We start from the raw sequence: 15,468 nt of genomic DNA on the forward strand, positions 1-15,468 counted from the left end.
CTATAAACCCCCCCCCCCCCGCCCTCCCCGGTGGCTTTTTACCCCCCCCTCACCCCCCAACCAGGGGAACCCCAAAAGCCAACGGGGTCTGTGGCGCAGCCCCACTGCGGTGGGGTGGGTCGGAGCTGCCGGGGGTGACGCTTTAAAGCCCCTCGTTGATGAAGGTGATGATGGGGGGGGGGGACAAAACTTTGGAGGGGGGGGGGGGGGGTGGTCGTTGGGGTTCACCCCTTGGAATTCAGTGGTTGAAGTTGGGGGGGGGGGGACCGTTTGCCGTTGGGTTACTGAGTTTTGCCGCCCCGTCGGGTGTTGGCAGCGAGCGGCTGGGGGGGGCGGGGGGGGGGGGCGAGGCCGCTAATGAAGCTCCTCGATCAAAACCCCCCTCCTCGGTGCACCCCTAAAACACTTTGGAGGGGGGGGGCGGGTAAATAAAGTTTGGGGGGGGGGGGAGCTGTCCCGGGGGGGGGGGGGCTGTTTGCCCCGTTGGGTGTTGGCAGCGAGCGGCTGGGTGGGCGAGGCCGCTAACGAAGCCGCTAATGAACCGGCCCCCCCCCCCTCAGTGCACCCCTAAAACGTTGTGGGGGGAAGGGGATAGGGGGGACCCTGCCTGATTTGAGGCGGGGGGGGACACACAACATCCCCCCCCCCGCCCCCCTCCTTCCTCTTCATCCCCCCCCCCCCTTCAAATTCCACATGGTCATTTGGGGTTATTTTCCCCCTTTTCCAGCAAAAGGCGAGGCTGAAGCCGAATTGCACTAACAAAAGGGGAGGGGGGGCACAGCCCCCCACCCCCCCACAACCATTTTGGGGTCCGGGGGGTGGGCGGGGAGGGGGGGGTGGGGGGGGGCGCACGGCATACGGGGGCTGTGATGAAAACCCCGCCGGTTTGAGGCAGCCCCGGGGGCTCTCGGAGTGTATTTTTTGGCGAGTAAAATTGATTTCCTTCCCCCTCCCCCGTGGTTTTATTCACTTGGTTGCATCCCAAAATTTCCGCCGTTCCCCCCCCCGTCCCCCCTCTGATATTCTGGGCGGGGGGGGGGGCGAAGTTAATGGCTTCGGGAACAGGATGAAGTCTTGAAATTTCCCTTTTAATTCCCCCCAAAGCTGATTTTCATCAGTTTAATTTGCCCATTGACTCGATTTTTTAAAGAATACGGATTTCCGTCGGGGGGGGGGGGGATGGGGGGAGCACAGTTTTGGGGGAAGATCTCGGTATTTTGGGGGGGGCGAAGAAGGTGCCCCCCCCCCCCGCGCTTTTCCCCTTGCGTTTCAGAGCCAGCTTGGAAAAGGGGAAAATTTGGGGGAAATAAGGGGAAAATGGGGAGGGTTCAAGGCCTGGATTTAGCTCGGGGAGGGGGTCCAGGAAAGTGGGGACAACCCCCCCCACCCCCCCCACCACCCCCCCGGATTTGGGGTTCGTGGGTGGGTGGACGGGGGGGACACTGGTGGCTCCCTGAGGGATGTGGGGGGCCCGTTGGTGCCCTCCCCCCTGCCCCAAAACGCAGTGGGGTGGGGTGTCCATCGCCCCAAAGGGATTTGGGGGTCCCGTCTCTGTACCCCCCCCATGAAACAGGGGGGTGTCCCCCACCCCAAAGGCATTTGGGGGTCCCACTGCTGCTCCTCCCCCCCCCCAAAACGCAGTGGGGTGGGGTCCCTGTCACCCCAAGGGATGGGGGGGTCCCATCTCTGCGCCCCCCCCCCCCCCCAACCCCAAATCCCTTGGGGGTCCCATTGCTGCCCCCCCCCTCGCCCCAACATGTTCCGGGGGGGCCATGGATGATGCCACCCCCCCCATGACCCACATCCCCACGTCCCAAATCTCTTTCCTCCCTCCCTCCACCTCCGTTTTTGGGGGGTCAGACCCCCATTTTTTGGGTGCCCTCCCCCCCCCCCCCAAAAAAAGGGGGGGGCACCCTCCCTTATTAAGGCTCCCTGTGTTTTGGAGCTGGTTTCGAAGAGCATCTATGGGGTGATTCCGCTTGGATTTTCCCGCTGGATGGAGCAGCGGCTGCCATCCTTCTCCTTCCCAGTTGGATGATGGAGCCGTTGAGTGACCAAACTGGGACGGTCCCGGCAATTCTTCCCACAAACTGGGCAGGGATGCGGTTTCCCGCCCGTATGGATCCATCGACGCCGTCGGAGATACGAGCTTTTCCCGAAGCTTTTCCTGCAAACCGGATGCTCAGAGGGATGTTTTTTCCGCACGGAGCCGTTGATGGATAACGAGGACGGATCGAATTCCGAAGCTTTTTCCGCATTCTCCGCGTTTATGAGGTCATAATCCCAAATGTCGGATTAAACTGGAGCTCACCTGGAATTTTTTCCCACCTTCCGAACACTTTTAGGGATTCTCGTCAGTGGGGAATCACTTACGGATAAGGAGATCAAAGATTTGAACGAAGCTTTTCCCATATTCCAGATATTTATAAGGTTTTTCTCTTGGATGTTGGCCTTGACGGATGAGATGGGATCGTTCGTTAAAGGATTTTCCGCAAAAAGAGCAGGAAAAGCGAAAAGTATCTCCGGTACCAGGAAAACAGCCCTAGGACTGGGAAAAGCATTCCTGGGACCGGGAAAAGCATTTTCAGGACCCAGTGGGAGAGCTCCGGGACCGAACTGAGCTTCCCGGGACCGGGAAAAGCATCCCTGGGACCGAACCGAGCATCCTGGTACTGGGAAAACATCTCCGAGACTGGGAAAAGCATCGCCAGGACCCAGCGGGAGAGCTCTGAGACTGGACTGAGTTTCCTGGGACCGGGAAAAGCATCTCCAGGGCTGGGAAAACGGCCCTAGGACCAGGAAAAGCATCTCTGGGACCCAGCAGGAGAGCTCCGGGACCGAGCTGAGCTTCCCAGGACTGGGAAGAGCATTCCTGGGATCGGGAAAAGCATCTCCGGGACCCAACGGGAGAGCTCCGGGACCGAACCGAGCTTCCTGGGACCGGGAAAAGCATCTCCGGGACTGGGAAAACAACCCTGGGACTGGGAGAATCTTCTCCGGTACCGGGAAAAGCATCTCTGGGACCAGGAAAACAGCCCTAGGACCAGGAAAAGCATCTCTGGGACCCAGCGGGAGAGCTCCGGGACCACGCTGAGCTTCCCAGGACTGGGAAAAGCATCCCTGTGACTGAACCGAGCATCCTGGTACCAGGAAAAGCATCTCTGAGATCAGGAAAACATCTCTGGGACCAGAAGAATCTTCTCCGGTACCGGGAAAAGCATTCCTGGGACTGGGAAAAGCATCTCCAGTAGCAGGAAAACAGCCCTAGGACCGGGAATAGCATCTCTGGGACTGGGAGAATATTCTCCGGTACTGGCAAAAAACATCCCTGGGGCCGGGAAAAGCATCTCTGGGGCCGGGAAAACAGCCCTAGGACTGGGAAAAGCACCCCTGGGACTGAACTGAGCATCCTGGTACTGGGAAAACATCTCCGGGACTGGGAAAACAGCCCTAGGACTGGGAGAATCTTCTCCAGTACTGGGTAAAGCATCCCTGGGACCGAACTGAGCATCCCGGTACCGGGAAAAGCATCTCTGGGACCAGGAGAATCTTCTCCGGTACCGGGAAAAGCATTCCTGGGACTGGGAAAAGCATCTCCGGTAGCGGGAAAACAGCCCTAGGACCGGGAAAAGCATCTCCGGGACCCAACGGGAGAGCTCCGGGACCGAACCGAGCATCCCGGTACCGGGAAAAGCATCTCCGGGACCGGGAAAAGCACCCGCGGTACCCGCCCGGGGGCATCACCGGGACCGGGCGGAGCTTTTCCGGCGCCTCCCCCCGGTACCTGCCGGCTCCCACCTTCCTCCTCCTTCTCCTCCTCCTCTTCCTCCCGGCTGGGGCAGCCCTTTCCTGTGTCCTTCCACACCGACCCGGGCTGCAACAGGCACCGGGAACCGGGAAAACAGGGACCGGGAAGGGGGGGGGTTCACCCTCCCGCCCCGAGCACCCCCGTGGGGGGAAACACACGAATATTTTTCCCATTTTTCTACGGAAATGCCGAATTTCCTCCAGGGATTATTTTACGCGAGCGTTAAAAAAGAGCAAAACGCGGTGGAGGGGGGCGGGGAGGGCGAGAAGGGGGGGTGAAGGTGGTCCCCAAGTGTGTGTCCCCCCCCCCCCGCCAAGAAGAAACCACCAAATCCCCATGGCAGAAAAAAGCGGGAAATTATAAAGCTCCTTTTTAAATTTTTTTCTCCCCTTTTTCCTTTGAAATCTGGGCACAAATCAGAAAAAAACCCAACAACATGAAATTTTGCGTAAACTTTAAATAAAAAGCTAATTTTTGGTTATTTTGGGGGCGTTGTCCCTCCTGCGAGGGGTTGGACGCTGTGATCCTTCCACCTTGAGAAGTTCTAGGATGAAAGGACATTGGAAGAGGAGTTGGACACCACAATTCTTCCAACTTAAGGTGTTCTAGGATGGAAGAAAGTTGGAAGAGGAGTTGGACACCACCATCCTTCCACCTTGAGATGTTCTAGGATGGAAGAAGGTTGGAAGAGTTGGATGCCATGATTCTTCCACCTTGAGATGTTCTAGGATGGAAGAAGGTTGGAAGAGTTGGATGCCATGATTCTTCCAACTTAAGGTGTTCTAGGATGGAAGAAGGTTGGAAGAGGCCCACCATCCTTGGAGATACTCAAGGCCATGAGTGTGGGTCTAGAAGACCTTGCGTTGAGCTCGATGGTTGGAGTGGATCATCTCCAGGTCTTGGCTCCAAACCTCCATCCATTGAGGACCTTAGTGGGACACTTTGGGGATCCACAGCAGCACGTGTCTCCTTGCAGGTGGTGGGACCATGGATGGTGAGGAGGAAGGAGGTGGTGAGCGGATGGAGAGGCATTGGCCAAGACCCGGCATGGAGCAACGTGGGGTTGTACGGGGTGGCCCATGTGTTGTAAGGTCTGGGGGTTGCTAGCCAGGAGATCTGTTGGGACACAGAAGGTCCCAGGGTAGGGTGGGGTGGGTGAGAGTCGTGTCACAGCTCTTTGTAGGGAGGGTTTGGTAGAGCCAAAAACGTTGGTGGAGCCCAAACCTTGGTGGGGCCAAAACCTTGATGGAGCCCAAACCTTGGTGGAGCCAGAACTTTGATGGAGCCCAAACCTTGGCAGAGTCAGAACTTTGATGAAGCCAAAACCTTGGTGGAGCCAAAACCTTGGCGGAGCCAGAACTTTGATGGAGCCCAAACCTTGGCGGAGCCAGAACTTTGATGGAGCCCAAACCTTGGCAGAGTCAGAACGTTGATGAAGCCGAAACCTTGGTGGAGCCAAAACCTTGGTGGAATGGAAACCTTGGTGGAGTCAAAACCTTGGTGGAGCCAAAAGCTTGGTGAAATCCGAACTCTTCTCTGTGGTGGCGGCTGAGGCGGGGATGGAGGAGATGCTTCAGGAGCACCACGGATGTCCCGTTCATAGGGACGTTGAGTTGGTTGGAGATTCCGTCGCTTGGATCTGACTTTCTAGAGCTGTAAAGAACAAAGGGACCGGCTCATCCCGGTGTCACGTGGAGAAACCCAAGAGAGGAGCAACGTCTGCAGCTGCTCCCGGGCAAGATTTCCCCAACCTCCCCCACCGCTTCTCGGGCACGGCTTTACCGCGCCGGTAATTTTAGGCATTTGCCGACGTGGGCAGATTTGCCCTTGAGGGAATCGAAACCAACGGGGAAACCTTTTTTTTTTTTTGGGGGAGGGGGTCGGGGGGGTCGGGAAGGCCGTTGCCAGGGAATCTTTGACACTCCCGAAACGCTCATCGTTTGACCTTTTTCACCATTTTACCGGTTTCTCGCCGGGTTTTGAAGCTGCTCCGCCGATACCCGCCCCATTTTTTTGGGTTGTTTTGTCTCGCCTTAGCGAAAAATAAGCCTTTTTTTCCACCCCCTCGCCCCCCCCCCTTTTATTGACTGTCCCTTCCAAGAATCACCTCCTTTCGCTCGCCGCTCTCGAGGAAGCGTCTTGGGGTCCGACGTTGGTCCCCGCTATCCCTCTTCATCCCCCCCCCCTTTTTTTTTTTGGTTTTTTTTTTTCCACATTAAGACTTCAGATTTATTCCGTTTTTTTCCAGGTTTTTTTTTGGTTGTTTTTTTTTTTTATAATTATCCCGGGGCGCGGCCACCACAATTAACCTCGTAACCGTATTTCCAGCGCGGAAAAAAAAACCAACAAAAAAAAACAACCCCAAAAACCCGAACCCAACCCTAAATCTTCTTTTTAGGCGTTTATTAAGACGCGTCGTCGTTAAAAACTTTTCCCGAATATATAAATATTCTACGCAGGACCACCCCACCCCCCCCAACCCTGCCAGCAGTTTAATTAAGACAACGGGAATTTAATATCGATTGAAAAATAAAGACCCCCCCCACCACCCCGTTCTCCTCCCGGCAACTTTCCCCCCACGGATGTTTCCTCGGAACCTTCTGCTCCAGCAGAGCCAAGACCAGGCAGGGTCTTGGGGGGGGGGTTGGACCCCCAAATGGGGTTGTGCCCGGGGGGGGGGGTCGGTCTCTGCCCCATGGCAGAGCCGTGGGGTGGGAATGGGGCTCCTTGTCCCTGGGGTGGGTATGGGGACAGTGGCTGAGGAAGCAGCGTGCCGTGGGGTTGGGGGGTTGCCCTTGTCTTGGGGTGCTCGGCCTTCCCCCAATCCATGGGGTGGGAAGGGGCTGCTCTTCCCCCCCACCCCCGAGAAGTCCCCCACGGTGCCGGTGCTGCCTGTATCTCTCCAGGGAGCTGCCCGGGAAGTGGCCAAGAGCCTTGGAGATGTGGTGAACCCCTTTCAAGGTGCGATGAACCCCTTGGAGATGTCCTGAACCCCCTGGAGATGTGCTGAACCCCTTGGAGGTGTCCTGAACCCCATGGAAATGTCCTGAACCCCTTTGAAGACATCCTGAACCCCTTCGGAGATGTCCTGAATCCCTTGGAGATGTGCTGAAGCCCTTCAAGACACGCTGAGCTCCTTCAGGATGTGCTGGACCCCTTTGGAAACGTCCTGAACCCCTTGGAGAAATCCTGAACCTCGTTGGAGACAACCTGAACCTCTTGGAGATGTGCTGAAAGCCCTTCAAGACACGCTGAGCTCTTTCAAGACATGCTGGACCCTTCGGAGGTGTTCTGAACCCCTTGGAGATGTGCTGAACCCCTTTGGAGGTGTCCTAGACCCCATCAAGATGACCTGAACCCCTCAGAGATGTCCTGAACCCCTTCAGAGATGTCCTGAACCCCTTTGGAGGTGTCCTAGACCCCATCAAGATGACCTGAACCCCTCGGAGATGTCCTGAACCCCTTTGAGATGTGCCAAACCCCTTTGGAGGTGTCCTGAACCCCTTGGAGATGTGAGGAACCCCTTTGGAGACACCCTGAACCCCTTGGAGGTGTGCCGCAGGGCCACCCAAAAAACCATTTTGGAGGCCGAAGGGCACTAATGGTCATTAACAACCCCAACCCTCCCCCGTGGTCCAAGCGGAGTAGCCTTTTGGGGTTAAAAAGGTGGGTTTTGGGGCCACCACGCTCTTGGCTGGTGACCACGAACGAAGGCTTCAGTTGGTGAAGGCTCAACACTGCCCTCCATCCCGTTCCCTTTTTACTGGATTCCTGGGAATCTCGCAGTGGGGAAAAAAAACAAAATGAAAACCCAACAAAACGCACATTTTTTAACCGCGACTGGGCTTCAAACTGGGGCAACCCAACTGGAAACCCAACCAAAGAGGAAAAAAAAAAAAAAATATCCGCGGAAGATGGGGTCGCGACGTGGTCCGAAGCCTTCCAAGGCCAACGGAAGATGAAGGGCCGACTTTTCCGCCCGCCGTGGGAAAGGACTGCGGCGCCGCCGGGGTTGCTACGCTCTAAATTTATTAATTGCTACTCGTGGAAAGAAAGCGACTCTTCCCTCCCCCCCCCCACCCCCCCCTCCCCACCCTCACCCCACCCCCACCCCCCCAAAAAAAATAATAATAAAATAAAATAATAAAATAAAAGCCGCGGTGGACAAGGCAAGGAGGTCCCCGCCAGCGGACACGGATCGGGGAGGGGAGGGGACGGGGACCGTTGACAAGCAGCACAGCGACACGTCCACGCCGGTTTCGGAAGCACGGACAACACCAGAAAATAGAGAAATTTCACTTAAATCGCGGTTTCGGGGCGGGGGGGGGGGGGTGGGGGGTGTTTTTTCCGGGGACGGACGTTCTTGACTTCATCCCTCTCCCTCCTCTTCCTCCCCCTTCGCCCTTTGCAAGGTCCTGGGCTCTGCGGGGTGACGGGGCTCCCTCGTGTCACCCCCCACACCCCCCCCCCGGGGCTCCCTCGTGTCACCCCCCCCACCCCCCCCCCCCCCCCCAGCCTTGGGGACACCGTCCAGACCAAGCCACCAAAGCACCTCATCTCACCACGCCCTTGATTTTGGGGCTAAATTTAGCCCGAATTGGCCCCAAGGCAGGGCGGCATCTACACGGGGAGCGGGTAATTAGCGCGCTCGTTAATGCACAATTAGTGCAAGGGCGGGGTGAGGGCCACCGAGGCGCTCGTTAATGCCTGATTGATGGAGGTGGGCGTCCAAAGCCATCCCCGTTGACTGGTGGCCAAAATTGAGGCAAGAACAGGAGATTTTGGGGCCCCTTCAAACGAATTTCATCCCCCCCCCCCCAAAGTGGGACCGGTCGGGGATGGGGGGGGGGTGGGGTGTCCGGAGGGGACCCCCCCCGTGACGCAAGGATGGAATTAACATCCTGGGTGATGTCATGGTTGTAGCGGTGGTGACATCATGGTTGTGGCAGCACTGACATCCCAGTTGATCCATCGGTGACATCATGGTTGTAACCAGCGGTGACATCATGGTTGTGCCAGTGGTGACATCCCAGTTGATCCATTGGTGACATCATGGTTCTGCCATCAGTGACATCATGGCTGTGCCAGCAGTGACATCATGGTTCTGCCAGCGGTGACATCATGGTTCTGCCAGCAATGACACCCTGGTTGTGCCATTGGTGACATCACAGTTGTGCCATTGGTGGCATCTCAGTTGAGCCAGTGGTGACATCATGGTTCTGCCATCAGTGACATCATGGTTGTGCCATTGGTGACATCCTAGCTGATCCATTGGTGACATCATGGTTCTGCCAGCAATGACACCCTGGTTGTGCTATTGGTGACATCACGGTTGTGCCATTGGTGGCATCTCAGTTCAGCCATTGGTGGCATCACGGTTGTGCCATTGGTGACATCCCAGTTGTGCCACTGGTGACATCATGGCTGTGCCAGCGGTGACATCGTGGTTGTGCCAGCGGTGACATCCCAGTTGTGCCATCAATGACATCATGGCTGTGCCATTGGTGACATCATTGTTGTGCCATTGGTGACATCCCAGCTGATCCATTGGTGACATCACGTTCTGCCAGCAACGCCACCCTGGTTGCGTCATTGGTGACATCACGGTTGTGCCATTGGTGGCATCTCAGTTGAGCCATCGGTGACGTCATGGTTTTGCCACCAGTCGACATCCCCGCTTGTGACATCCCGGTTATGCCAGCAGTGTCGTCCTGGTTCTACCATCGGTGACATCACAGTCGTGCCATCAGTGACATCACAGGTGTGACATCATCAGCGGGGTTGGCCGAGGAGCCGGGCGGGTCCCCAAAACACGTCCCACGGAGCCGGGGACAAGCCTCAGGGGGCTGTTCCATGGGGAAAGGGGACGGTGCAGCTCCGCCTCCATCCCGTCCCTCCTTTGCTTTCTTTCCCTCCTCTTCTTTTCCATTTTCTCTATTTTTCCCCATTTTTCTCTATTTTTCCCCCCGTTATTTGACATTTTCCCTCTTTTTATTCGCACCTACCTTGCTACCTCTTCCTCTCGCCAACATCTGAAACTCATTTCTTTTCTTTTTCCTTTTTCCATAAACACGCCGAGTCCTTCCCACAGCGTCGCCGCACCCCTCGACTTATTCCAGTTCCAGTCGAAACCTTCCCGATTCCAGAGATTTCAGCAATTCCCGGCTTTTCCAAAAAAAAAAAAGCTTATGTCAGCTTTTTACCCCCTTTGGGGAAAAAACAGTCATTCTCCGCTTTAATTCTTTCTCTTCTGTCGTTCTTTCGATGCTTTGATATTTTGCGCGGGACCCTTTCTGTTTCTTTTCGTGTGGTTTTTGTTGGGTTTTTTTTTTAAATTTTTAAAAATTTTCTTCATTTATTTCTCCCCCCCCCCCCGCCCCCCAACAACCCCAGCCCCGAGATGCCCTGGATCCCCCCGTGAGGAGGAAAAATGGGGAAATGGGAGAAATCGGGATTTCGGGCGGCAAAAAAAAAAAAAAAAAAAAAAAAAAAAGCACCACCACCGCCTTTTCCCGATAGTACCGAAATGCGCCGAATCCCACTCCGAGGGACGGAGCAAAAGCAAAGATAAAAATTCCGGAAAATCAGTAATAATAATAATTAAAAAAAAAAATACATCCCCTCCACCACAAACGCATAGTTTTTGCAAAGTCCGTGTGGAAAAGTGGGGGCGGGGAGGGGGGGGGAAGGGAAAGAAAAATCAAAATAGTCCATTAAGTGCCTGAAAAGCGCCGTCACAAAACCCCCGCGGTTTTGCCCCGAAGTATTTTCTTTTCGAAAGGAAAAGAACGATTAAAACCGAAAGACGAAAAACCCCTGACTGGCTCCGTTTCTGAGGAACGATGAGGGATAAGACGAGCTCAAGGAGACGCCGCGGGTGACGGGGTGGGGGGGGGGGGTCCCTCGTGGCAGCTCTTGGGTGACGCAGCGGCGTGGGAAAACCCCCGTTTCTGCCTTTTTTTTTTTTTTTTTTTTCTCCCAAAATGCTCCAAGGTGGGAGCCGTGGAGGATCAATGGCTCCAGGCGGGAACAAGCCGCCCAGTGATGGGTCTTTGAGGTCAACCCAAGTTGGGTGTCGGGCGAGCGGCTGGGGAGGTCGGGGAGAACGATGGAGCCAGGGCCTGAGGGGGAAGACCCCATCCCCTAATTAGCAAGACCATTAATTAGCCACCAGGGTGAACTGCTCCAGGTGGGAACAAGACCCCCCCACAACGATGGGTCTTTGAGGTCAACCCAAGTTGGGTGTCGGGCGAGCGGCTGGGGAGGTCGGGAGAAGGATGGAGCCACAGAATGAGGAGGACTTTCCCATCCTCTAATTAGCGAGACCATTAATTAGCCACCAGGGTGAACGGCTCCAGGTGGGAACAAGACCCCCACCAACGATGGGTCTTTGAGGTCAACTCCAGTTGGTTGTTGGGTGAGCGGCTGGGGAGGCTGGGAGGAGGATGGAGCTGGTGGCCACAGTTAGGGTCCCTCATCCCCTAATTAGATCGCTAATTAGCCCACTAATCAGCCATGGAGGATCAATGGCTCCAGGTGGGAACAAGCCCCCCAACGATGGGTCTTTGAGGCCAACCCAAGTTGGGTGTTGGGCGAGTGGCTGGGGAGGTCGGGACAAGGCTGGAGCCCCAGAACGAGGAGGACTTTCCCATCCTCTAATTAGTGTGATCGTTAATTAGCCACCGAGGCTGAACGGCTCCGGGCAGGAATGAGCCCCCCAACGATGGGGCTTTGAGGTCAACCCAAGTCGGGTGGCGGGCGAGCGGCTGGGGAGGTCGGGAGGAGGCTGGAGCCGCCGCCAGGGCCGGCCACCCCTCAGTTGATGAGGGAGGGGGTCTGGGCCCCCGAGGCGGGGGCCGAGGGGAAGGAGGGGTGGGGGAAGGCGCGGGCGGGGAAGGAGAGGGCCCAGGGCAGGTCCAGGGCGGGGCTGGAGAGGGACGGGATGGGCAGGGGCGAGGGGGAGGCAGGGAAGGAGGGCAGCGAGGGGATGGGGGCCGCCGAGCCGCCCAACGGCGGGGAGAAGGCGGCGCTGGAGAAGCCGCTGGAGGGGGTGACGGCGGCGGCGGCAGCAGCGGCGGCTTTGGGCTTGTCACCGGCGTGGGTGCGTTGGTGGCGGTTGAGGTGGGAGCTGCGGCTGAAGCACTTGCCGCACTCGGGACACTTGTAGGGTTTCTCGCCGGTGTGGACGCGTTGGTGGATGGTGAGCTCGGAGCGTTGGATGAAGCTCTTGCCGCACTCGGAGCACTGGTAGGGTTTTTCCCCCAGGTGGATGCGTTGGTGCTTGATGAGGTTGGAGGAGACGCTGAAGCACTTCCCGCAGACGTTGCACTTGTAGGGCTTCTCCCCCGTGTGCATGCGGCGGTGCTTGGTGAGGTCCGACTTCTGGATGAAACCCTTCCCGCAATCGGGGCACTTGTAGGGCTTCTCGCCAAGGTGGGTCCGTTGATGTTTGATGAGGTTGGAGCGGACGCTGAAGCTCTTGCCGCAATCCCCGCACTTGTAGGGCTTCTCCCCCGTGTGCATCCGGCGATGCTTCACCAACGCCGAATTTTGCCCGAAGCTCTTCCCGCATTCGGGGCAGGTATAAGGTTTCTCCCCCGTCTGCGTCCCTTGATGCTTGACGTTCTCCGCCCGGTACGTGAAGTTTTTCCCACATTCGCTGCACTTATGGGTCCTCTCTGGTGCCGGTCGAGCCCGGGCACCCCAAAGAAAACTCTTCCCGCAATCGGTGCATTTACAGGGTCGTTCGCCGGCGCCGCTCAACAACCGCCGGCGTTTGGTGGAGGCCAAGAAGCTCTTCCCGCAATCGGTGCACTGGTAGGGTTGCTCGGCGCCGGCATGGACGCGTTGGTGTCTCTCCAAGTGGGAACTCTGGGAAAAGCTCTTCCCACAATCCCCGCAGCGGTAGGGTTTCTCCCCCATATGGATGCGCCGATGGCGGTCAAGGTGGGAGCTCCAAGCAAAACTCTTGCCGCAATCGCCGCATTGGTAGGGTTTGCCGGCAGCGTGGCTCCGTTGGTGCTGCAACAAGGCGGCGTTCAAGCCGAAACCCTTCCCGCACTCCCCGCACTTGTAGGGTTTCTCGCCCACGTGAACACGCCGGTGCTTGGCCAACGCCGCGTTCTTGGTGAAGCCTTTGCCGCATTCGTTGCACTCTAAGGGTTTCTCGGGGGTTTTGGAGCTTTCGGTGGCGCGGGGAGGCGGGCAGCGCCCGCAATCGGCGCAACGGCAAGGGGGTTCACCGGCCGCCGCGTGGGTCCGGCGATGCCGGTCGAGGTGGGAGCTCCAACTGAAGCTCTTCCCGCATTCGGGGCAGGCATAGGGTTTTTCGCCGGTGTGGATCCGGCGATGCCGTTCCAGGTGAGAATTCCAGTTGAAACCCTTCCCGCAATCCCCGCACTTGTAGGGTTTTTCCTCCAGGTGTAATTTTTGATGCTTGACCAAACTGGCGCTGGCCGGGAAACTCTTGCCGCAGACGCCGCATTGACAAGGGGCCGCCCCGGTGCCGGTGCCGGCGTGGACCCGTTGATGTTGGATGAAGGCCGAGCCAACGCTGAAGGTCTTGCCGCAATCGGGGCACTTGTAGGGTTTCTCGCCGGCGTGTCGGCGTTGGTGGGTGATGAGGGTCGAGCTGAGGCGAAAACATTTCCCGCATTCGGGGCATTTATGGGGCCGCTCGGTCCCTCGTCGGCGTTTGTTGAAGGCCGACCCGAAAGCCAAGGCTTTGCCGCAGTCGTGGCACCGGCCGTGGTGGCCCAGCAAACTCCGCGGGGGGAATTTCTTGAAGCCTCGGTGGCCCGATTTCCCCTGTCGCTTGCCCGATGGTTTTCTGGGTTGGTTTTCGGCTTTTTGGGGACTGTCGTTGGGTTTCGTCCCTTCCGTACTGGTGGGACTGGTCCCTTTGGGTTTCCCCACCGGTGTCCCCTCGGCATCCACCTTTTCCAGCTCACCCGGTGGTGGCTCTTCCTCTTCGTTCTCGCTCAACAACCCATCGTCTACAGGTTGGGGGGGAGAAGAAAAAAGGGGGTGAAGACCACCCCGACGAGGGGAAAACCCACCGTTCGGTTGCCCCCATCCCTCCCGACGTCGCGGTTGGCGTCTCCGCCTCCCCGTCCCCCGTCCCCCCGCCACCGTGTCGTCCCCCTCCCATCACCCCACGGTTTTGGGCCTTCCGAAAGCCGTTGTCGGTCATCGCCGGCGCCGTTACGGGGCGACTTACCGGCGACCAAACCCCTCCTGCGATGCGATTCGGCGAAGGCGGTGATCCGCGGCCAACTGATGGCGATTTCTTCGGCTACGGGGAGACAGTCGGGTACCGATTATGGCTCTTTCCCCCCCCCCCACCCCCCCCACCCCTCCCCCCAAAAAATTAAATCCAATTATAACGCCAAGACTTGGCTGGAAGAAGCCAGAAAGGAAACGGGGGCCTGGTTGAATTCTTCCCCCTCGACCCGCCCCCCCCAGCCCCCAACGCTCTATTTAAGCTTAATTCTGGCAATTTTGGGGTGTTGTCGCACCGTATAAATCCCCCCCTAATGAAGGTAATTAATTTAATTTTTAATACGCCTTGAATAAGAAGAAATTAAAGGGAACGGAGGGCCTCACCCAGGGAGATGACGCTCTCGTAGCTCTCCTGCATCTCGTCCCGGTGGTCCAAACTCGGGGGGGGGGGGGGACGGACACACGACACGTGGCGGGGGGGGGGTGTGGGGGGTGTCCCTGCAACACAAACAGGTATTGGGGTCCACGGTTTGGGGGGGACGGACGACAACCCACGATGTGCTACGATGTGCCCCCCCGCCCCCCCCGAGGGTGTTTTGGGGGGGGCTTCACCCTAAATCACCCCATAGGAAAAGACACTCCCCCCCCCCCCCCATAAATACCCCCCCCCGGAAGGTTGGGGGGCGCTTAAATAAGGGTTGGGGCGACCCCAGGGATGGAGGGGGGGGGGTTAAATAGAACCGAGGTGGAAATTAAAGGGGGGGGGGGGGGGTGTCATGGAAGTCTAATGGGGGGGGGCGCGGGGGGAGGATTAAAATGCAACAGGGCTGGAGGGAAAATGAAAATCGGAATGTGACAAGGGGGAGAAATGGGGGGGGGAGGGGGGGGGCGTCCCGCGGTGGGGGGGGGGGGGAATACAGCGGAGGTGGGTGCGGGGGGGTGTGTGTGTGTGTGTGTTAAAATGAGAATAAACGAGAATAAAATGAGAAATTTGGGGGGGGGGGGGGGGGGAGGATATGAAAACACGAGGCGGGTGGAAGCCGGGGGGGGGGGGGAAGGGGAAATCGGAGGGAACGAAGGTAAAAATAAATGGGGGGGGGGGGGCGAGGGGATGATGGGGGGGGGGGTGGGGGGATGATGATGGGCGGGGGGGGGGGGGGGGCGAGGAGACGATGGGGGGGGGGGGGGTGTGGATGATGGCCGGGGTACGGGGGGGGGGCTCCCCATCACCCCGAAGGGAGGTTGGGGGGGGGGATGAAGGGGGATGAAGAGCCGTCGGGGGTGCGGTCGGGTGGGTGCCCCCCGCCCCCCCCCCCCGCCTCCCCCAACCCCTTCCCCCCCCCCACCCCACACACACCCCCGCCCCCCCCCCCCTCCGTTACCTGGTACCGGGAGCGGAGGGATGCGGATGCGATGGAGGAATGGAAAGGGGCGGCGGG

At 58.0% G+C, this 15,468-nt stretch overlaps 1 protein-coding gene across 1 annotated transcript; it reads right to left on the bottom strand.

Annotated features, from left to right (window-relative positions):
- Positions 1-11,471: 11,471 nt before the first annotated feature.
- Positions 11,472-14,495, bottom strand: LOC128901631 (zinc finger protein 345-like). Its single transcript, XM_054183706.1, has 3 exons — positions 14,414-14,495; positions 14,028-14,102; positions 11,472-13,803 (listed from the first exon to the last, which is right to left on the bottom strand). Exons 1-3 carry the CDS (start codon positions 14,445-14,447, stop codon positions 11,624-11,626), a joined length of 2,289 nt encoding a protein of 762 aa, XP_054039681.1. The 5' UTR covers positions 14,448-14,495; the 3' UTR covers positions 11,472-11,623.
- Positions 14,496-15,468: the final 973 nt, after the last annotated feature.

This window comes from Rissa tridactyla, chromosome 27 (genome assembly GCF_028500815.1).
Source record: "Rissa tridactyla isolate bRisTri1 chromosome 27, bRisTri1.patW.cur.20221130, whole genome shotgun sequence".
NCBI lineage: Eukaryota > Metazoa > Chordata > Aves > Charadriiformes > Laridae > Rissa > Rissa tridactyla.